This window comes from Leucopleurus acutus (genome assembly GCF_964270905.1).
Source record: "Leucopleurus acutus genome assembly, chromosome: 6".
In the NCBI taxonomy this organism is placed as follows: Eukaryota; Metazoa; Chordata; class Mammalia; order Artiodactyla; family Delphinidae; genus Leucopleurus; species Leucopleurus acutus.
The window spans coordinates 116384573-116408797 of record NC_139149.1 but is presented as its reverse complement, the minus strand read 5'-3'; the positions used below and the strand labels follow the sequence as shown (position 1 = coordinate 116408797).

Here is a 24225-nt window from a genome sequence, read left to right as displayed (position 1 = left end):
GCGAGGGCCTACCCCCGAGCCGACGGGATCCCAGGAGGACGGCTCCGGAAGTCCGGCCCCCACCTCGTCCACACGCACAGGAACGCCCCACCCCCCGGGTCCTCATTGGCCCTCCACGTCGTGACGTACATCACAACGGGCGCTGAGAAATGGCGTTCCCACGTGGGGCGGGGCTTCACCTCCTCTTAAAGGAGACGCGCCAAGATTTCCGCGTCAAGTACTCAAACGCCACTTCCTTTCGGGCGGTAGCTGCCCCCGCGGCTGTCCGGGTACTTCCATAAATTAGGTAAATTCTATTTTCTAGGAATGTGTCCATTTCCTCTAAATTTTCACATTTACTATCGTAAAGTTGTTTATAATATACCCTTATCTTCTTATATGACCTATAAAATTGCTCTTTTAAATTTTTAAGTGATTTGTATGTCCTTTTTGTCTTGATTAGTCTCTCTGGAGGTGTGTCCATTTTTTCCTTAGAAAGCAGCAGCTTTGGGCTTTGCTGCTGCCCTCTGTTGGTTGTAATGAATTCTGCTCTTTATTATTTAGCTTTCACCCACACACACTTCCCCACCCTCCATCCCCCCAATAGCGTTTATGGTAGTAGGTGCATGTCATTAGGACTGTGTAAATACTAATCACAGCTGAGGCATCTAATATTACCGTGGTAACTTTTTCTTTCTTGCCCAACCTTTTGTTTTCCTTGGAGTTATGTCCCTTGGTTTCCTAGGTACTTGTCAATAAATCAATCCCAACTCCTATCTAAACATGTTCAGAGACAACAGTTATTCTAATAATTAAGGCATCTTCTCTGGGGCCTCAGCCCCTCACATCTAGTCTCGATCGGGTGCCTTCTGTGCCTGATGCACAGCTGTCGTCCTCAAGGCTTTCACTGTGTTCCTGGGAGTCACCGGCTTTCACTGTGTTCCTGGGAGTCACCTTGCCTCCTTGCGTTGGATCCGCATTTCCTGAATACCAGGTTTTCTCCTTTCTTCGTTTACCCCTTTGTTCTGGAAGAGTACATCCTCTAATAGTTTCTTAAGAAAGGGTGTGTGGAACATACATTTTTAAAGAAACTACAGGTCTTTTTAGCATGACTTTTATATGCATTTCCTTCAGAATTCGGAAAGGTCCCAATTTCTCTGTTATCCAATGTGACATTTGAGGATTCCAAAGCTATTTTGATTCCTGATACTTTGTATGTGTCCTGTTTATCCGCTCCAGAAGTTATAGAATCTTTTCTCCCCAGCACTCAGAAATTCCACAGTGATGTGCCCTGGCTGGTCACCAGCCGTGGTTAGTACTTGGCCAGTCCTTGTAATTTGGAAACATAGCCTTCATTCTCAGAATTTTCTTGAATTATTTACTGGAATCCACTGTTAGAAGTGTGTGATTTTCTTTAGCCACATTCAGTATTGGTATCTTTAGGTGTTTCCTTTTAGGCTGATGAGATCTCTCAAGAAGTCTCTTTCTCCTTTATTTCCTGCCTGGAGGATGCAGCCTGTTTCCTGAGCTGAGGATTTTACATACTGAAGGCCGATGTCTCGCCTCCCTCAGTCTCCCGCCGGGCTGGGGCAGGAACAACTGCTCAACTGTGTGGAGTGGAGAGTTGTAACTGCTTCTGAAAAGGGCCTTCAGCCAGCCCTCCTGCTTTCACTCTTTCACAACCACTTCTAGAGGCACCTGGAACTGCCAATCCCAGAGCCTCTGGGAGCTTTGCAATAAAATCAGATTCTCAGATGCTCTCATTTCTTTTTTACAACGTTGTCTCCTCGGGTATTTCTAAGTCAGTTACCATTCATCTGTTTTCTTGAGAGGTTCCAAAATTTTGTTGCTATTTATAGTCATCCTAGTGGATTTATGCCTTTTAAAAAAATTAAAATTCCCTGTAACTTTAATGGGATTTCAGGAAGGAGCTATGGTAAATGGCCACATCGAGCTGTAAGAAGTCTGGGAAATGAAGACCTATTCAGAGAATTCAAGTCTCCAGCTAGAACTGTGGGTCTGTTATCACAGATGGAGACAATGAAGGAAAACCAGCAATCTCTGCCACACAGATGCAGCTGGTTTTGAGGTAGACTGAAAGTGAGGCCATCTTTCAGTAGAGCAGGAGAAGTGTACATATGGGGGTAGGGGGTTGGGCATTGGTGTGAGGAACAAAGAAAACATCTGAAACAGCAAACGGAGGGACATGCCAGGGAGTCACTGAGAGATGAATAAATGCTTTATTTAGTTCATTCATTCCCAAAGCTTCACACCACACCATCCCACTTTCAAACTAAGTCACAAAGAACAGGGGCCCGCAGTCTCCACCACCTCCCCACCCGACAGAGCACTGTAGGGACAGTGTCACCCTGACGGAAAGCCATGTGTTTCAAACACTTTTAGGAGCACACTCTCTTCAAACTAGAAACCCCACCAAGTAAAACAGGCTCATCCATCAGTTTAAACCTGGGCAACATTTTGGGTGCCTCCCTAGAGCGCCAGGGTCCCCCAGAGCAGTTTAAAACTCCTGTGTTAGATAAGCCCTTCTCTGCGAATTAGGAACTCTCCAGAGAGCCAGCTTCTTCTACCGGAAGTTCATGTACAAAGATTTCACATGGTCAATTCTTCTATCCAATGAGATAAACAGTGCACTAAATTAAGGCATTGGGGGGAATTAAAGGGGAATAAAGCATTTACTAAAGTTACAATAACACATCAAAGATGTCCATTGTATTTCTGAAAGCTCTTAACCAGGCACAAGTGCAAAGAACAGTCATGGTCCCAGCTGCTGCGGGCAAGCACGCAGTCATGACCAGAGGAGGAAGGAGAAGCTGAGGGCTGACGGTCAGCATTCCCCTTCAGCATGCGTGCAGGCACACGGGCCCCAGCGTGTGTCACACCTCACGTGCCCGACACCAGACAGAAGCAGCGGGAGCTGTGCAAACACGCGGGGCGGAGCAGGGGCACTGCTGGCTAAATCACAGCAGCAAACTGATGTTATACACAGGAGAGCCGTGCCCACAAACACCACACTGAACTGCATGGGTGCACACACATACGTCACTTGGGAGAGATCTGGAATCCCAGCAACTTAAAAAAGAAAAGCTCCCCGTGCATTCCAGACACTGAGCGATTTACAAGTTAAGGCAACAGAAGTCACCCTTCCCCCCCGCCTCTCTTTTCCATCCGACTGTCTTCCTAGAATTTATAGCATATATTCCGCACGTCACTGCACTTCAAACTCTGCACGTCCCCCCCGTGGAATTCTCCTAGGACATGATCCCACTAACCACTCATGTGTGCACATCAGTTATTTTATTCCACATCAAGAGAGTCAGGCTGGGGGCGGGGGATGAGGAGGGAAGTGAGGCATCAGCGAGCGAGGGAGAGAGAGGTCATGGGGCCAGATGAGGCACTTCCAAGCTGGCGGGGAATCCAGACCACTCGGGACTGGCCGCTGAGTGGCAGGCGGCTGAGAGGGGCACAAGCAGAAGCCGGCAGCCCCGGCACCAGAAGGCTCACCACCACCGCCAGCGCCATCGCTCGGGGATGCGTCAGGTGCCCAGGCCTGAGGTCAGGGGCAGCCTCGCTGAGGAGTCCACACGAACCTCCCGAGAGTGTCTCTTAGGGGATTCGGGGAGGCCAGAGGCCCATCACCCCAGGGTCGTTGCTCTGCCGTGGGCAGGACACAAGCACGCACTTCCTAACAGCTCACACAGTGATCTCAGGGCTTGTTCTTGGACTACCAGGCAGAGCAGACGCTGGGCTCTGCTTCAACCACGTACAGGCTGTTTCAAGACTCCGAGAGAAATTCCTCGGCACGTAAACATACACGGTAGCGAGACTGCGGGTCCCCGACGCTGGATTTCAGAGACAGGCAAACTCAATAAGAAATTCTGTGCTTTGACAAAAGGGCAGCTGACGTTTTATTCTGCAACCAAGAGCATTTTAAAATGAAAATACTGCCCTCTAGTATCACCTTCACTATATAAGAGGACATTTTATCACCCAAATTAGGAAGGACGTAATCTTAGAATAAAAGACAACCCTTTAAATTGAATGAACTTGACTTCCTATATTATTTAACATGTGTCCTTGTACTTCGACCTGCACAGGAGGCCTATGCCGTGGGCGCCGTGACTCTTGCTGCCCCCTGGGGCACAAGCCCAGCCGACCACCAAGATCACAGGCTGTCCCAGCACCATCACGGCCTCGAAGACCCATCCACTGAGAAGAGGGACCACACTCACAAGGACAGCAGTGTACACGTCGCAGGCATGGCTTAAGTGCAAAGTGCTTTCACATACATTCTCTCACGTGCCCTCCCAAAAGCTCCATGGGAAAGGCACGGCCAGACCCGGCCCGTGTAAGAGAGCAGCCTCCCTGGGAACAGGACCTGCTCAAGGCCAGGCAGGAGGCAGCAAGCACAGGAGAGCGCTTCTCTCTAGGGCCGATTTTCCTTTGCTCAGCCTGACCTTGGCTGCAAGTTCCTCTCTTTCTATTTACGCGTGAACCTTTTATTTGAAGAATCAATTCATGGAAGCAAGAGGAAAAAATTAAAATGATGGCACTCAGGCCTGATAACAGAAACATATTCAACATCAGGAAACTGCTAATTGTCCTTTCCTTTTTTAAAACTACCTGTTTAACAACAAGCGCATGTTGACTACAACTTATCAAATGTCAAAAGAGAACATCAAAAAATAAGCATCACTGCCTTAAACCCTTTTCTGGAACAAGGTAGGGCATACATAAGTAAATAAATACATAAATAGCATAAGTAATATGAAAAGGCACAGATATGTATGACACTGATGGTTCTGGAAATACATGCAGAAACGCCACCCAGGATGCCACAGCTGAATTCTCAGAGGTTCTCAGAGGTGTCAGCGCTGCCTCCACCACCCCCCGCCCGCCCCCCCCCCACCCCCCGCCCGTCTGCAGCAGCCAAGGCCCAGGCACAGGACTCCGTTCAGTGGCCGGCAGGCGCCCCAGCAGGGACACAGCAGGACACTGCCGGGACCAGGCTGGGGGGACCTCGGGCTCCTTCCCATTGGTGCATCATGCCCCTCCCTGCGGAGGGCTCTGGGGCCGCAGCCTCATCAAGTACCACCACATTTCCTGGCTGTGTGGGGCTGGGGCCCCAGGGCTCAGAAACATGATTTTATAAAGTGCTCTGATGGAGAGAGTTACTCTTGCCTATTCTGGATCCTATCTCTGCCAACAAAAGAGAAAGGGAGCTTTAGCAAAGCGTCACTCAAAACAAGCAGGAATGGCCTTAAGCAGCTATCTACGTTATGTTCAGATTCAGGTTTGGCAGCTGTGAAATGTCAAACTAGAGCCTGAACCTCGAAGTTGCTGGGATTGTGAAAAAATCTCTAAAAGTTGGCTGCACAAAGAGAAAGCCAACCTGTCTCTGCAAAGGAAGAGCTGAGGCCCTGGCCCCTGTGGACCGGCCCTGAGCACACCATGCTCGGGGGCCCCACTCCCCAGCTCAACCTCTCCCCAGTCCCACTGCCTCCGCGGCCAGCTCTGGGCCAGGCCCAACAATGAGCGTCGACTCAGTCCACTCCTTCCAGAGAGATCCCAGAAAAACAGTTCCAAACCCCAGAAGCAAGCCCTGCACTCACTTCACCTGCAAAGGAGGCTGACGCCCACTCCACTGGTGCAGCCCCAAGGTCGCACCGGCATGGCTGGGACCCCCGCACTGGCAGCATTCCCAGATGCGGCTTTCCAGAAGGTCTGAGAACAGAGACACCCTCCTACCCAGGGCCGGGCTGGGGAGGCTCTGTCCCTAACAGACCCCTGAAGAAAACACCAAGCAGGGCAAACTCAGAATGTCCTGCAAGCCTGCAGCAAGGCTCACCCGCAGGGACCCCAAGCCAAAGGGCAGCTGCAAGAGCTTAAAAGTAAGGGGAGGGGCTTCCCTGGTGGCACAGTGGTTGAGAATCTGCCTGCTAATGCAGGGGACAGGGGTTCGAGCCCTGGTCTGGGAGGATCCCACATGCCGCGGAGCAGCTGGGCCCGTGAGCCACAACTACTGAGCCTGCGCGTCTGGAGCCTGTGCTCCGCAACAAGAGAGGCTGCGACAGTGAGAGGCCCGCGCACCGCGATGAAGAGTGACCCCCGCTTGCCACAACTAGAGATAGTCCTCGCACAGAAATGAAGACCCAACACAGCAAAAATAAATTAATTAATTAATAAACTCCTACGCCCAACATCTTTAAAAAAAAAAAGTAAGGGGAGCTAACCACTCCTGATACACCTCTCTCAGCCCGACCACGGAGGTGACAAGCCAGCGTTGACACACCCCCAGTGACACGAAGCCCCCTCCAGCGGCCCAGCCCACCTCTGGGTGGCTCGAGCTTCCACACAACCCTTCCCTAAGGGCAGGCAGAGCCCCAGCTCCCCGCAGCTCCTGGCCCAGCCGCAGCCCAGCTCGGGTGTGGTCCCACCACACGTGCCACAGGACGGCAGCTGATCCCCGGCCCGGGCTGAAGCCCTGCAGCACTCAGCTCCGGCTGCAAAGGGCCCCATCGGCCGCCCGCCCGCAGCGCCTCTCCTCTCAGGAAGCCTCCCCTGACTCCAAGCTCTGAATGCGACCAGCCAAGCAGGCTCCCCGTCCTGAGGAGCAGCACACAGCCTGGGCTCGGGCCTCAGATGCCATCCAACACTTACGCCTTGGCCACCGCTTGTAATGAGGTGAAGCCTCCAGCGGCTACGCTGGCCCCCCCAAATCATCGACGGCCCCCGCTCAGACCTCATACGTACATATACGGGCCAGCCTGGCTTTCCAACACACGTCCATCCGTGACACAGGAGGTGGAGTTCAGAATTCCATCCTCGAGCCACAGAAGACAATGACCAGACATTGCCTGTCTGGTCGGTGAAGACACATAATGACGCTAATAATTAAATAAACCCCTATCATTAGTTCAATTGATACAAATTAGATTTCTCTTATTGCAGAAAATCCAAACTCAGATTTGAAATCTGCCCGTTTCTAAACACTTCTAAAGGTCAGAATCACCATAGATCCACACAATGGCCCTGAGGCCTCAAATTACCAGATGTGATTTCCCTGGAAACAGCAGCACCTGGATGCTCCGAAGAGGCAGCCTCTGGCCCACCTGTGCCGACATGGCCACACACCTGGCCACGCAGCCCAGGTGTGAGTGAGCCCTGCCCACAGCCGAGCCGTCCGTCAGGTGACAAGCCAGCTCATCCCTCTCACTTCTCACCACCCCCAGCAGGCCAGGGGAAGCCCTCTGACCTCGCTGCTGTCCCCTCTCTTCGGTTCTAGGAGCAACTACCAAGACATTAGGTCCAAAACAGTGAAGCTCAATCAACCAAACAGCAGATGTTCTGTCCACTGAACACAAAGCAACTGAGAGCTTAGAGCCATCCAGAGATGACTGAAGTCTGCACTTTCTGGTATGTGCAGGGACGAGAAGACAGCGCCGCAGGCATCTTCCTCTTTTAGAACTGGCAGTGAATGCTGTTGGACAGTCCTTGGTCCGAATGTAGGCAGTCAATTACTGGCTATTTCAGCGTTGGCCTCCTAAAATCAATCAACTGTCTGGAAGCTCCCCAAAGTGAAATGGCAGAGAACTCATGAGACCTGTTGGCATGATGCTAGGCACAGGTGGGTATCAGACAGGTGCAGCGCTGCAGAACTCTGAGCGTTACCTAAAGAGGCTGTGAACAAATGCAAGTATTGACTTTGAGGCAGTAAAGCCCATCCACGTGGCCAGGAAACCATCCTTGAATGAAGACAATTAATATGGCGCCTCCGCCACAAGGAGAGAACAGTGAAGCGGCAAGGAAACGGGGTGCGCATGATAAATGTCACACGTCTACCCCAGCAGCAGGGGAAACAAACTAGTAAGTTCAGGAAGTGCCTCTCCGTACTTTTATAGCAAGACTCCTTTTCGTTTCGCGTTAATCAAGCTGAGAGGCAAACGCAGCAGCACAGCCCTGCACGGTGCTAGTTCCCCCTCCTGGGGAAGTCAGCAGGCCTCCAAGCTCAGCCCGAACTTGCTCACATTTCGAGGCCCATTTCATTAATTTCCAAAACACAGACATTGAGGGAGAACAAAATTAATTTTGTACGAGCCTTTCGGCTGATACCGACCTAAGGACTGTCCGGCGCCCCAAGCACCTGAGATGGGATGCAATCCATGAGGACGAGGCTGATTCCGCTTCACCAGCAGCCAGGTGGGGTTTAGGCAGCAGCACAGGACGTGGTCACAGGGGCAGGAACCGGTGTCGACTGGCTCTGGAGACGGCTTCCTCCCCGCTGCAGTCAGCCGCCGCTCGCGAGTTCTGCTCATACAGCAGGAACTTTTTTATGGGGTCTGGCAGAGGCAGCGAGGGAATCAGATGGAGTCGGTATTTGCCAAGCGCTCTTCTCACGGCCACGCGGCACAGATTGAGCAAGGTCCTGGGGACACCTGGAACGCATGGGAAGAAAGGGAGAGACAGAGGGAGAGGTTAAACGCCTCTCCTAACCCCACAGACCAAAGGCTGGCTGCGAGGACAAGCGGGGCTGCGCCAACGCTCGCTGCCACTTCCCACCTCCAGAGGAGAGCAGGCCCTGGTGAGGAAGGTCTTGTTATCTGCTCAACTCTGTGGAACTCCCTAGACAGAGAAACAGAGCTGGCCACTGCACGCCCCAGCAGGTGTGACAGACTGCCCTCTGCCCTCTGTCAGCCTCTGCTCTTGGTCCCTCCCAGAAGCTCCAAGGGGGTCTGAAGGGGACGGGCCGAGCAACACAGGAGGAGGGCAGGCTGACAGTTTTGCTCTGGTCGAAACAGCCTCGCCGTGTCTCTGCCTGTGCAACAGGCCTGAACACAGGGAGCCTAACTCTGTCAGTGTGGCTCCAGCTGACCAGCCAGCAACTCTTTTGGGGAAGCCTCAACAGGACCATGCTTTAATGACTGGTTTAAGGAAAGCCAGTAACAAGAACACAACAAACATAAGTTCTGCGAGAGCCAAGGGACTGGGGAAAAGGTGGTCACCCAGATGCCCTCAAGACCCAGACGGGAAAGGGGCAGGGTGTGGGCAGGTCAGGGGGCGCACAGGGTCAACTTCTGAGTCCTGGAGAGAGAACGACAACAAGTACCAAGCCACGGATCAACTGCAAACTCCCTGGCCATCAACTTAATTCACTGGCAAAATCCTTCTTCATGAATAAGCAAACTGTACGCCTCATTCTAACAAAAATCATACTTAGCACACAATGCAGAACAATGGTATTTGAGTGGAACCGAAGAAGGGGACGTGAGGCGCCCTAGAGAAGGAAGGGCTTGCGATTTGTTGTAAAGCAAAAACACTTAAAAGCCATAAACAGCAGTGAAAGAATCGGGGATCACAAAGCAGCGCAAAGGGGTAAAGAGAACATAATTCTAGGAGCTCTGAGAACATGCACTTTGATAGGTTTCTTGGTATTAAATCTTAGTGTCTGGGAATTTAAAGAGAGAAGACCAATCTGGAAGACCATTCTAGAAAATTCCTAGTCCTCGCTGAAGGCCGTGACCGAGTGCTTAGCTGGAGGTTGTTTTTTTTTAAATTGCTACAACTTGGTTCATTCAATTGACCTGAAGAGACTGCCAGTCAGAGTTCAACTAAGACCACTTACTTCTGGCCTCTTTAAAGACCTGCAGAGCCTCAGGGTCTACCTTCCTTCTGCCTCTCGACTCTGGGCCCAAGGATTCCCACTTCACCAGGTTCAGGTTGGCTCCGAACTCCACAAGCAGGCTAACGAAGGCCGCCTCACAGCCGTGACGCAGGACGGCATCCATGACGCACCCGGGGGAGCCCCTGTAGAAGCCCTGCGTATTGACGGGACCATTGCAGTTGAAGTCCGGGTTTGCCCCAGCCTGCAGGAGCAGCTTGAAGCACTGGAGGTTGTGGTAGGCTGCGCTGATGTACAGGGGGCAGACCACCAAGGAGGTGAGCCGCCGGGAGAAAGGCGGCTGGACGTCAGGAGTCAGGTGGTGGTTGACGTCGACATCGGCCCCGTACCTGCAGGGTAGACACACGGACAGTGAGACCTCACAGCAGGCCAACCGCAGTCAACGCATCCTCACGGCACCCGGTGGAGATGGGCCCGAACTGGGAGCACTGGAGAGCCCCCCAGTCACAGTGGTCCCGTGACCACCAGCAGGTACCACGGTAGTTAGGAACCTTGGAATCCACTCACGCAAAAGAACTCGTAAGGGAGTTCTTTCAAACCTTTGAAGATCCAACAATCCCATGGCTATTTTAACTATTTCAAAGCAAAGAAAAAGAAGGAAAACTTCCAAATTCAGCTTATGAAATTAACAAAACAATAATCTCCAAACCTGACAAAGGCCTCACCATAAAGAAAAACTACCAACTAACTGCACTTATGAATATCAACTTAACAATCTCCAATAAAATGTTAGCAAAGAGAATCTAAAAACATTAAGAAAGCAACATACAATGACCTCATGGGGGTTATTCCAGGGGGTAGTTCTTAAATTAGAAACTCTATTAACATAATCCATCATATTCATAGAACTAAGGGGAAAATCCATGATTATCTCCATAGATGCAAAAAAAAAAGGCATATAACAAAACTCAACACTTAAGCATGTTTGCAAATACTTAATAAAAAAGAAAGTAAGGGATATTTCCTTAACATGATAAAAAATATTTCCTCAACCCAGAAGTCAGCCTCTCGCCTAGCAGGGAAACACAAGCAGCAGCTCTGCCGGGAGCAAGGTACACAGCCCCACTTTCCAGCCCACTCGTTTTAAAGACTCTTTTTTTTTTTTTAAGTACTAGTGCAATTAGACAAGAGAAAGCAATTAGCTGACTAAAATTGGAAAGGAAGAGGTAAAACTTTCCCTATTTACAGAGAATATAACTGTCTGGAAAGCCTTAAATAATTAATGAAAATGCAGTTAACAAGCAATGAGAGAATTTATTAAAATAGCAAGTTTTAAACCAACAGCCTTCTATATACAAACAAAAACAAGTTGAAAGATAAAATGAAAAAGACCTCATTTCTGATAGCAAAATAAATTTTAAAATGAGCTATCTAAGCATAAACTTAACAGTATATGTCCAAAATTTGCATGAGTAAAATTATAAAATACTACTGAAAGTCACATAAGTAGACCTAAGGAAATAGAAAGACATACCGTAGTCTTAGACAAGAAGACTCAATATCATTAAGATGTCATTTTCCCTAAGTTTATTATATAAATGAAAATACCCTCCCCAGAACTAAATAAGTTGACTATAAATGTAAATACATAAAAATAACATCCCTGGAGCTACATAAGTTGATTATAAAGTTGATTTGGAAGATCAGGAAAAGATATAAAAACAAAGCTTTTTTAACATAAGTAAAGTAAAACAGTAAGTTACAAACTGGGGGAAATGTTACATCCTTAATATATAAAGACCTTCTAAAAGGAAAAGATCAACAGCTCTATAGATAAATGAGCCAGAGATGGATACAGACACGTGCAAACAGCTCTCAACCAGATGAAAAGATGCTCAGCCTCACTCATAACAGAAATGCAAATTAAAACTACTCGGAGATACCACTTCTCACCTATCAGATTGGGAAAAATCCAAAAACTTATTGACCGAGCTTTAAAGAAAAAGGAAGTCTTATTCATCGCTGGGGGCCAGGCATAATGCAGCAATCCCTGTAGAGGGAAATCTGGTGATAGCTGGCAAACTTCCTATGTATGTACCCTCTGACGCACCAATCACAACTCCTGGAATCTAGTCCCAAGACACATTTGCAAAACTCTGAAAAGATGCGTACACAAGGCAATTCATTAAAACAGCACCCGTAATAGCCAAAGGCAGGAAGCGAGCCACAGGTTCGTCAAGAGGGCCTGGCCCATCCACATAAAGGAGCACTGTACCATCTGAAAAGGAAGGAGGACCAGGGCTAAGGACTGCTCTGCAGTGACCTCCAGGACACCCTGATAAGTGAGAAAAGCAGGACGATGAACGTGAAGTATGCCACTGTTTATCCTGGGGAGGAGGCTGCAATACCAATGTGTGCATGATACACACCTAGACACATACCTGCCTAATTTTTAATGATGGAAGGATAAACCACACAACTTTTTAAATGGTTATCTATAGGGCAGGGACGAAGCAGATGAGGATAGAAGCTAGACTGCTTTTAATATACTTTGTTTTATAGGTTTGACTTTGGAACCATGTAAATACATACTATAAAAAATTAGGGGTTTCCCTGGTGGCGCAGTGGTTGAGAGTCTGCCTGCCGATGCAGGGGACACGGGTTCGGGCCCCGGTCCGGGAAGATCCCGCATGCCGCAGAGCGGCTGGGCCCGTGAGCCATGGCCGCTGAGCCTGCGCGTCCGGAGCCTGTGCTCCGCAACGAAAGAGGCCACAACAGTGAGAGGCCTGCAAGAAAGAAAAAAGAAAAAAGAAGAAAAAAGAAAAGAAGAAAAAAGAAAAAAAAAAAATTAAACAGCAATCCTTAGAAACTGCAAAGCAGAAAGAAATACTTTACCGCAACTGTGTACCCAGTTGGTGCCATTGCGTGCTGCCCGCCAGGGCGGCTCTTCCCTTCAGGCACTGAGCCTCCAGAGGAGCCAGCCCATTCCCAGCAGAGTCACCTAGAAGGACCCAGGACAGGATGCACAGCAAGGCAGCCTCGCGCAGCCGCCAGAGGTGGGAGCGTTGATGACAGTCCCTGAGCTGATCTGTATGGCTGCCCGGGAGCTCTCCTCTTCTGACTCCCAGAGACAGCCCAGATGTGAGGATGAATCTCACACAGGCCGACGCAGCGGCCGCCTGACCCGGAAGCCTCCTTTTCCAGCAGAGCCAATCTCTAAACGACTCTACAGGCAGAGCCTTCAGGATCCCCTCAAGGGACCTGCCCTTGTCCTTGCACCCAAGGACGCCCAAATACATGGCTTTCTATGGGACATTTAGGGTTCTCCCAGGCCAAGCACAAACTACCAACTGGGTCATTTTACACTAGGCGGGGGCCGCTGACTACAGCAGGGAGGGCGGCCTGCTCAAGCTGTTGGAGTCATGGCCGAGTGAAGAGGGTGCTTCTAAGGACGCTGCCTTGCAACGGTGCTACAGCCCGCGGCGGGGGAGGAGGCATGTGTGGGAGGGGCAGCAGCATAGGAGACTGGTTCAATATGGGGGATTGGCAAAGTAAGTTAACATGTTAAAGGTAAGGGAACCAGGTCTCTCAATGTTGCAAAAGAATAATAAATTTGGAAAGGGAGAAAAGTAGGATGAACCCTGTGGTGCTGGATTGGATTAGAGGCATCAGGGTGAACTCTTTAACTGTCAATGTATAATAGATACAGAAATGTAGACAGAAACATGTTTAAGTAACCTTAGCTCTGTCCAGTAGGAGAAGCTGAAAACAGTGACACCCCATAAGCAATAGGCACTCCTAGTGTCCACACCTTGGCTTTTAAATAGCATTCGCCACAAACAGAAACCAGGATTCCTTGGAGAAATGACTAATTCCAGGGGTGAACCAGGCAAAGTACACAAGAGCCTAGAATAATTGTAACTCCACAGGAAACCATGAGTCTAACATAAATAAATGAATAAATTAAAAATCTGATGAGGAACAGGATATATACATGGTTCCCAAGTACCGAGCCACAAAAATATTTTTTAATCGCTGAGGGAAAAAGAGGAGCTTTACAATGGAAAAAGCTGGCAGACGCCACCTTAACCAAAAGATGAAAGTGAACAGCAGCAGTATTGGGACCAACTGAAACATGTGCAGCCTGAGAGGATGTAATGAGAAGAGCACAGCCCCACTTCCGTGAGACTGCTACCCAAAAGGCGTTACCCACCTCTTCCGTGAGTAAACATTAGCCAGCACCCGCGTACTTGAGCTTCCACTGCCCTAGACAGTGCTGCAATGCCTCACAAATTTTGTCATCACATATTTCATCTGAATTAGGAAATGACAAAATGTAGGCAGTAATGATGATGGGGCCTGACACACAGGGGCCCGGGCGGAGGGGAGAGCATCGTTTTCCATGCCTTAATAGAAATAGCTGGCCAACACTCACAGCCAGCAATCATGTTTTATCACCCGTCTCTTCAGCACTATTGCAAGCATCCGGAGGAACTTGCCCCTAGAAGCGACACTGCTGCCTGTCAGCAGCACAGAGCTGAGGAAGACAAAGGACAGCACACAGACCAATGAGCTCACGACAACCTGCTTCCCCACTGACGCCATGCAGCATCGTCAGCCACTACAAATGCAAGTATCACCCAATGTTCTCCAAGATATCCTAGGAGTGACAAGAGAAACATTCTAAAACACATACCAAACCAAGCAGAAGCCGAAATTTCATTTCACACACTCAATCAATTAAGAGAACTAGATTCCAAGCAGCGACATTGTTTTGCCTCCTTATTCTTACGGCTATGTCTTCTAGAATGTTTGTAATTTGGGGCAATATGACAATCTGGTATTAGCTGAGCTGTGGGAAAGACAGTCCTTCATCCACTCATAAAAATATAATGGATGGGATCCAGTTAATTTTAATCCTGAATATTTTCCAAAATTCCCCTACTGCTTTTAGTATCACTGGCAAGGAACCACCGGGACGACTCAATAAATCAGTATAACTTTTGCACATACAGAAATACCACTCCTTACCTTTTTAAAAAAACATCAGTAATATATATCAAGGGAAATGAGAAGTAACAAAATGGAGGTTACTTGCAGAGGGACACCAAATCACAACAGTGACCGAAGAGAGCCCTGCCTATGAGGGACAATGACACAGGGAAGAGGCAGGAGTTGCGTTTAGATTGTGTTTAGATTGTATTAGCTGTTCAGTAACTTAACCCCATTTTCCAAAAGTCAATTATCTGGTAATTTAGAATCCAGAAAACTCTTCAACAGAATAATATATGCTCTTGGTACCTCACTGTAAAAGCAATGTCCTGTACTCCAGCGGGGCAGCAAAATGTCTTAGTAACGTTTCCTCAGGAAGGGCACCTGTAAATATCTCTGAAAGTCAAGCCTGCAGTTAATTCAAAGCAGTTGCGCATCATGAATTGACTGAAATGCCCTATGGGATTTCTGGAACCAAGATGAAATTTCATGGATTGATCCTACTGAGAAACATTTCCAAATTAATGACTTACATTCTCCAAGATGCAAAGATACGGGACTGAGGTGATTTAGATGATCAGGCTAGAAATCCTTCAAAAGAAGGGGAAAAAAGCATCATCACGTCTTCATCACCCTCCAGTATAACCACCATACCATCCTCAATTATCTTTCCAAAACTCAATTCCATAGCCATTTAATATATAAATCCTTTTGATATAATAAATATATTCTCAGTACCTAATTTAAAAAAGGATGTCCTGCACTGGGCGAGGGGGACGCCAGGTCCCTGCTCCTCAGAACACCCCCAATGCAGCCCGCAACGATGCTGTAACGCTCTCCTGTAATACTTTCCCACACCGACAACGGGCTACCTGAACTGCACTCAGTCCAGCCACAGAACAGCCAGCCTCCAGAGCCGGGGGGCGGTGGTGGGGGTGGCGGGGGCTGTTGGGCAGGGAAGCATCTTTAGTAGAAAGAAGTCACTGGAGACATGAGACTGAGACTGAAAATGCAATCTGGCTCAAATTTTTAAAAAGGTAACCGTTAGTACAATTAAAAGAAGACCAGAAACCGTCTAAAACCACAGAAAGGGAAAGCAAAGAAAACACAGATCATGGAAAAAAGATATAAAATAAAGGTACAGTTAAGACACAGAAAGACAACAGTAATAGACCTAACATCAGCTATGGCAACAATGTTAACTGTATTAAAAAACAAAGAATCCCTTTATCCTACAAAAGCTTCTTGCTTTTCACCCCATTTTGCAGTTCTCGGAGACTATCCACTTCCTGAAGTGTGAAATAAAAGTTCATTTGTATCACCTAAAAAAACAAAAGAATCCCAGACAGTCAAACAGTAAAAGTGAGCTCACAAAGAATTACTTAAACCCACTAAGATGAAAACTAAAAGTTACAGAATGCTACATAAATGAGCCTCAAAGAAACCAATGGTTTCCTTTTGGTTTGATAAAGGGCACAATCCATAAGCAAGAACTTCCATGAGCCCAACGAGCATCAAAATACGGTCAGCAAAATTATTAGAAATACAAGGGGAAACTGGCAAATCACAACAGTACTTACAGACTAACAGACTTCTCTGAATTTGGGGAAGATCCAATGGTTAAAGATGTAAAAACAAAAGAGAGAGGAAGTCTGAATAACATAACTGAGGCTGTCATCTTGTACTATACAAATAAAACCCTGTGGTTATATACTTTGTTACAAGTATCCACAACAACGTAGTTGGACATTAAAAAATAACTTTAAAAAAGCCCAAAGAAGGGCTTCCCTGGTGGCGCAGTGGTTGAGAGTCCGCCTGCTGATGCAGGGGACACGGGTTTCTGCCCCAGTCCGGGAAGATCCCACATGCCACGGAGTGGCCGGCGTGCTGCAAAGGAAAAAAAAAAAAAAGAAAAAGAAAAAGAAAAAAGCTTAGCAGACACAGCCAAAGCTATAGGCAAAGGTAAATTCATAACCTTGAAAGTTTACATTATTAATCAAGAAAAAAATGAATAAGCATGCAACTCAGAAAATTAGGGAAAATATTAAGTAAAATTAAGGAAAATGGGAAAAAATAAAGATAAAAACAGAAATTAATCAGTAAGTAAAAAAATAAGAGAACTGATAAAGCTAAGAAGCAGCTCTTTAGAAAGACTAACAAAACAGACAAATCCTCTAACAAGTCTAATTGGAGAGAGAGAGAGGAAAAAAAGGCAAATGCAGAAAACAAGAAATGAGAATGTGGCTGCGAGAACGTGCTGATGCGGCCACGCTCCCCGTGGTGGCCATCACAAGGGCAATGGTGGCCCGGCCCCTGTGGTACTGACCTGATGAGGGCCTTCAGGATGTCTGCCCTGCCCACCCGGGAGGCGTGGTAGACAGGGGTGCTGCGGTGGTGCCGGCTTCCATTGGGGTCGGCGCCGGCTTCCAGAAGGATCTGGGTGCTCTCCAGGTGCCCGTTCACCACGGCCACGTACAGGGCCGTCTGTCCCTTCACGTCCACCAGGTCCACCTCAGCCCCCTTCCGGATCAGGAAGTCCACGCAGTTCCCGTGGCCTGCAGTGGCCGCGATGCGCAGTGGTGTGCAGGGCAGCCAGCCGCAGCACCACACAGACTTCTCGTTGATGCGGCTGAGAGAGAGCACAGGGAGCCAGGCTGGGAGGGGTGCTGGGAGACCGGCCAGCCGCTCCAGCTCCTCTCAGGTGGGATCCTGAGACAGGGAGCAGGAGGGCAGCCTTCGCTTTAATAGTGCTTCCAGGTGCTCGTTTCATGAAATGCTTTCACATAGCCACCCTGCTGGGTCCACGCCTGAGGCAAGACAGGCAATAAATTAAGAGCCCAGTTCTGCAGATGAGGAGATTCGAGGCGCAGGTAAGACTGCTGAGCACTAGAGTTAAGATCTCCAATTTCCTGACTCGCGTCCAAAGCTCTTTGCTCCACGAAGGGGAGAAGGGCCTGCCCGGGAGGCAGCGCAGGATGGAGGACAGCATAGCTGCTCGGGACCTGGGTCAGGGCCCCGAGGCCCCTCTTCACCAGCTACTACCTGTGAAGGCCTGAGGCTGGACCGCTCTCTGGGCCTCGGTATCCTCACTGGGGCTAGGTGACCACTGTGGTCCCTCTACCTCTGACACAGCACAAAGGACAGCCTGCAGGAATCACCACACTCCTGGCCAGCAGCAGCAGAGGGAAACCGTCCAGGCTCAGCCCTCATTGCAAGTGACACTCAGACCACAACTCCCCATCAAGGGATGCCAGGGTCATGCAATGCATGGACCCATCATGTCACCAGCTGAGGCTCTTCACCTCAAGCTCCCAGTGCAGCTCTGAACAAAGCTGAGGAATACAGATCACTAAAGCAGTGACCCAAAAACATGCAACAGGTCAGGGTTCCTCCTTCAGCTGGTTACTAGCTTCCACTAGCCAAGGAGGCCAAGGAATGCTCCAAGGACTCATCACCGAAGAACTACATAGCAAGAGCAAAATATCGTCAAGAAACCAGAGATTCACTGAACCTGAGTGAAAGAAAAACGGTACTTGAAAAAGCAATATGAACATACTTGGTCTATTTTAGTAGCTTAACTCTATTCTACTGTTATATCTGCAAATTTAAGGTTTTCTTTGGACTTGAGTCATTCATGTTAAATATTCGTGTGCAATCCACCTCATTTCTCTTTATGACGATCCTTTCTGGCTCTTTGGAGCTTTTTTATTTTTAACATGAATATCTATTCTAACGAAATAATGCTAAGACATTAGAAGGGAAAGAAGAGACACCTATTCTTGTATTGTTAGAAATCCTTCTCTTGGGAACTACCCACGAAAAGTGGTATAAGTTTCAGTATCAATACACAGGCATTGCTTCTATCAACTCACTGGCATCCTAGCCCTGGAGGGGAAACAGAAACACAGAAAGAGCCTGAAGGATTTTCTGCTTGCAGGTGAGTTTCAAGTCTACTTGAGACTCCAGTCTTAGACACACGGAGCACAGGCAGTCTCCGTGCTCCCCGGGTGTCTCGAGTGGGGAAAAGTAACAGCAAGACTCCGATGCCATGAGGGGCTTGAGCCGGTCTGGAGGAGCTAGCAGGATGTGGCAAGGCAACACGCAGGGCGCTACCAACAAAAGGAGCGTGTCCCTGGGTAATGAGACAGCTGGCCAGAGGCTGAGCCCCAGGCCCTGGAGGCAGATGACTGAGGCCCTGAGAAGCCAGAGGAGAGCGCGTCAGGAGCTCTACAGGTTTGCTCCATCAGGAAGTCCGGACCCAAAGGGGGATAACGATGCAATAATTAAGGGAGGAGAATTTATGCATGCGCCTTAGGATAAAGAGCCAGAAGAGACTCGCAAGGGAGCAGGGCCGCTGTTGAAGACAGTAATGACGCTGTCGTCGAGGGTAACATCAGGGAAGCTGACGCCCAGAGAGCACCAGAAGTTGCTGGAAAATATAAAGGTGACAGAACTGGACTTGAACTCGGGTCTCTCTGCCCTCGCCATCAGGCTGTCGCCTACAAGTCTGACCACGCTTCCGGCAGTCCCCTTTTATCCCACCCTCGGAAAGTGGAAACGCTCAGGGTCTCCACCTGCAAATCGGAGACCACTGGGCCTCCCTCACAGCTCCCGAGCCTTAGCTGCGTGCAGACCCACAGGCCAAACCCTGGGCAGCCCCGGGGCGGGCAGCGGCGCTCACCTCCGGTAGCTCTCCTCCTGCAGCAGGCTCCGGAGGGTCTGGAGGTCCCCCACGTAGGCTGCATCGTGGAGCCTCGTGTCCTCACAGTGCTCCAGCGGATGGTCACAAAACTGCTCCCTCAGCCACTCCTTCAGATTCGGACCTGCACTGAAGAGAGGGGCGCCTGTCAGCTCAGGGAAGCCTTGCCAGCACCAACTGTGAGGGGTCGCCCTCGGCCGCCAGCCCTGCCTCTCCCCAACACGGGTGCTCTCCAACTCTCAAGAACACATCATTCCCCTGCTCCAGAAGCTTCCAGAGCCAGGAAAATGTAAAAAGTTTCCCTTAATGAAGCTAGCACACTCCTGACACCAAACCTGGCGAGGTTTTAAAACTTTGATGGGGTGGGTGATAATAAGCCCAAACTAGTTAAGGATAAAGATCCTAAATTAAATATTAATAAAGTGAAATTTAAAATATGTATCCAAAAAGTCACCATAAAATTACTCTAATGTATTCCAAGAATGTCTTAGTGTTGGGAAAAACCATATAATCAGCTGCTACGTTACAAAAGGACACCTGACTTTGGCATAACTCAACAGCCAGAAAAACACTGCTGCTTGTAAACCTGAATGACTCTGCCATGTGATCTGGGCAATGGCCTCGCCACGCGGGAGTCCCCGCGAGTGACAAATCTGACGTAACCTAAGATGGGTGTACTTTTCTGAATATAAGCTGCACCGCAGTAAAAAGGAAAATTTTTAAATACATGCATACAACTAGAAAGCCAGCCCTATATAATGAAGATAGAAAACAAAAAAACAATAAAGACTAGAATAAATGGTGAAAACCATACCATGTACTTGAGTGAGAGTCAATGCTAGGAAAATTTTAAGTGATACCAACTAAATTAAGAGGTTTAACAAATCTCTTTGGGGTTCTTATATGAGATGTGACAAAAATCTTCTAGAAGTTTATTTGGAAATAAAAATAAGAACCACTTTTTGGTTTTTTTGTATGTATGAGAGGAGATCTATCCTACTAGATAACAGAAATTCTCTCTCATCAGAATAAAAAGATAAATAAATCAAGCAATCAACTGCCCAGAAAAGAGCTTAGTATAGAAAGCTTGGCATGTGAGAAATGGGCAGCAAAATCAGTGAGGAGTGGGAGGAGTAGCTGCTATAAGCTGAATGTCTGCGTCCCCCAAAATGCCCTGCCAGATAATATGCTGGGAGTCCTAACCCCCAAGGTGATCAGTAACAGGCAGGACCTTTAGTAGGTAGGACCTTCAGGTCACGAGTGGAGCCCTCATGAATGGGATGAGTGCCCTTATAAAAGAGACCCTGGAGAGCTCCCTCACCCCCTCCACCACGTGAGGACACAGTGAGAAGACAGCCGCCTAGGAACCAGGAAGCAGGCCCTCACCAGACATCCAATCTGCCAGTGCCTTAGTCTGGGACCTTCCAACCACCAGAGCTGTGAGAAATAAATTTCTGTTGTTTATAAGCCATCCAGTCTATTCTGTTATTACATCCTGAATGGACTAGAACAAGTACCATTGATCACTGAACAACGCAGGTTTCATCTGCAGGGGTCCACTTACACGTAGATATTTTCAACAGTAAACAGCACAATACTGCACAGTCTGTGGTTGGTTGAATCCACAGATGCCTAGGAACCTCAGATGCAGAGGACAGACTAGAAGTTACATGCAGATCAACCCCCAAGTTGTTCAGTAGTCAACAAATTTGTACAATTAGATACCTACAGCGGACCCTTGAAGCGCATGGTCTGAGCTATGTGGGTCCACTCACACATGGATTTTTCTCACTAAATACATACTACACTACACAATCCGCAGTTGGCTGAATTCTTTTTTTTTTTAATTTTTTATTTATTTTTGGCTGCATTGGGTCTTTGTTGCTGCGCAGGCTTTCTCTAGTTGCAGCTAGCGGGGGCTACTCTTCGTTGCTGTGCGCAGGCTTCTCACTGCGGCGGCTTCTCTTGTTGCAGAGCACAGGCTCTAGGCACGCGGGCTTCAGTAGTTGTGGCACGTGGGCTCGGTAGTTGTGGCTCACGGGCTCTAGAGCGCAGGCTCAGTAGTTGCGGCACACGGGCTTAGTTGTTCCGCGGCATGTGGGATCTTCCCGGACCAGGCTCGAACCCGTGTCCTCTGCATTGGCAGGCGGATTCTTAACCACTGAGCCACCAGGGAAGTCCCTGGCTGAATTCTTAGAGGCAGAACCTTGAACATGGAGGACCAACTGTAAAGTTTTATGGGGATTTTTGACTGTGCAGGGGTTTGGCAACCCCCACCCCCTGTGTTGTCAAGGGTCAACTGTAACTGAGTTCTTCACCTCACACTGGAGCCCAAAATATCTCTTTATAAACATAATTGCACAGAGAGGGGCATAAGGAAAGAGCATGAACTCAGACGGCCTTCATTCAAGTCCCCACCATGCCAGCTGTCCTAGTGGTGGACTCTCTCCAATGCTGAAGTTGCTTTTTATATTCAAATCAAATCTCTTTTGAGTACCTACTGTATACAAGGCTGGGCCATAGGACAACAGGGGTGATGCGTACGTTTCCTTACACTCCAGGATTTGATAGTTCAATGGCAGAGGTAAGACACAAAGGCCACAGGCAGGTGGGCAGAGCAGTGGGGGTTCACAAACGCATGGCTCACTCGAGCTCACGCCACAGCCAGATCTGCAGCAGATCAACAGGCAGGCATCAAGGACCCCTTGGGCCCCCATGCCAATGCTCCTTCGGTAGCTATCCTCCACTGTAGTTATCCCAGTTTCACTGCACAGGCTGAGGAAGTTCAAAGTAGGGGTAAGACTCAGAAGGTGTAAGGAGACTCTGACAAACTTCTGCTAAGTTCTCCTCTAGGCCTCCCTTTGCTGGCCTCTTTTTGACCCACTACCTGCCCAGCTCAACACAGCCTCCTCTCCCCCAGCTCCAGCTCCAAGATATCTTTCAGTTTGCATTTTTCTGATCAGCTTCTCCAATGACAACACAATTACTCGACACAGCACGTAAGCTTTAACTGTGGCCCCTCCACTCCCAGGCCTGCAACACACTCAACAGTAAAACAGCACCACCTGGATATTGACAAGAGTGCCTCTGTGTAAGGCAGAGCCGGTCTTCCTGCCACAAGACTCTTCTCCACACTGGGAAGCAGCTGCCAGTCCTCTTCCCCCAGGTGAACACCTCTCAGTCCCTCCCGCACTCTCACATGAAGTGACGTCCCAGACCCTAAGGTCCTGGCTGCCCCTGGGGTCAAAGTCAATGCCAACCAAAGCCCAGGACAGAAGAGGCTTTGTTTGTATTTGTATTCACTGCAGTATCCCCACCCCCAGCCAGGTCCAGCCAATAGCAGGTCCTCGATAAACCGTTTGTTGGATGAATGAATGGATGGAGGGAGGGATGAAAGGCACTACCTGCACCCGTCTCCAAATCAACATTATAGCTTAAATTTTGGCACATTTAAGAGTAATAAGCTCCTTAGTTTATTACTAACTAATAAACTCTTTGGAGGGGTATCTCTCCAGAGACACAGATGAGCGTGTAAAGTCCAGAGCACATAGAAGCATTTGGTACCCGGGGAAAACTGAGACAACAGACAAGGAGGGAACCTCCGCCCACCCCCCGACCCCGCAGGTTAAGAGGAAGCCTCTCCCGAAGGCGGGCAAACGCACTTCCCCGCAAATTCACATTTGTTTGCCAGGAATATTTCAAGGTGGAGACCCTCAGTCAGATGGCTGCTTTGGGCGCGAGCCTTTCGAGCCGCCTAAACCGAACTATGGCACGGCTGCCTCCTCTGCCGGTGGGCAAGGGCCCCTGGACCTGCTGTGTCACTGACAGCTCGCTGGGGTGGCGTTATCGCTGTCCCTGGCCTGTGCGGGGAGGGGGGCGGTTGTTGAGGGGAACCGATGCCAGGATGGAGAGAAGGCACCCGCCCTCCCGGGAGCTGACCTCTGGGGGCTCTCCCGACCGCTGCGCTCACAGCTGGAGGATGACCCACGTCCTCTCTTTACAGTTGGGGTCCCACCCAGCCCTAGAGGCCAGCCGGCTGGCAGTTACGGTGCAAGTTCCACAGGAGGGGACATCGGCGCGAGGGCTGGTCTCGCGAAGCCGGGCAGCCGGGCACCCCGTGAGCCGCGCTGACCGACCCCCGGCTGCGGGGCGCGGCTCCGTGGGCCCCGGCCGGCCGCAGGGCAACACGCAGGGCCCCGGCCCGGGCAGCCGCCCCGGCCCCCCGCCGCCCCGGGGCCCGGCGGCCGCGCGCACGTTACCTGCGAGCCCAGGTCCGGCCCGCCCGCCGCCCTCCGCCATAGGTGCCGGCCTTCGGCCAGTCGGCAACTCGCCTCCCCCGCAGCCCCCGCCCGGAGCGCCTCCCGCAGACCGGAAGCAGCGCGACCGCGACCACTTCCGGCGCCTCGGGCCGTGGGCCGCGTCGGGGGCGCGGCTTCCGGCGGGCGCGCGCCTCCCTCAGGGGCTTCTGGCGCCTCTAGCAGGGCGCCAGGGCGTCCACCTCCCGCTTCGCTCCCGATGTGAGGACGAACGAGCGCCGGCGCTGGGCGCGCGCTGTCGGAGACGCGTGCTCGGGGGTGCGGGCTGTCGGGGGCGCGCGCCGTCGGGCCCCACCGGGGCTGTGTTTCGCCACAGAAGAGGTAGAGGAGTCTGGGAAAACACGCTCACCTGGGGGACGGAGCTAATTTGCATGTTCTGGGAACTCTGGTTGGTCGGGCCCGTCCCCGCCCCCACGGAAAGGGCGAGGCCTTCTGCCGGGAGGGTGTGGGCGGGGCCGCGGGAGGTTCGCGCCGGTGTTTGAATCGCACCCGAGCCGGGCTGATGGGGCGTCCCCGGGGAGTGCCGGCTGAAGGAGGCCTGCGCCGGGCAGCGATGGCTCAGCGCCAGTGTGTCCCCGCGCGCTCAGCCGGGGGCTGGGAGC

The 24225-nt window shown here is 50.0% G+C and overlaps 1 protein-coding gene across 1 annotated transcript; it reads right to left on the bottom strand.

The window, feature by feature from the left end:
* Positions 1-5978: 5978 nt before the first annotated feature.
* Positions 5979-23996, bottom strand: ASB1 (ankyrin repeat and SOCS box containing 1; the record flags this gene model as incomplete). Its single annotated transcript, XM_082841615.1, has 6 exons — positions 5979-8432; positions 9620-10005; positions 16935-17237; positions 19290-19436; positions 23567-23781; positions 23973-23996. 6 exons carry the CDS (start codon positions 23994-23996, stop codon positions 8227-8229), a joined length of 1281 nt encoding a protein of 426 aa, XP_082697741.1. The 3' UTR covers positions 5979-8226.
* Positions 23997-24225: the final 229 nt, after the last annotated feature.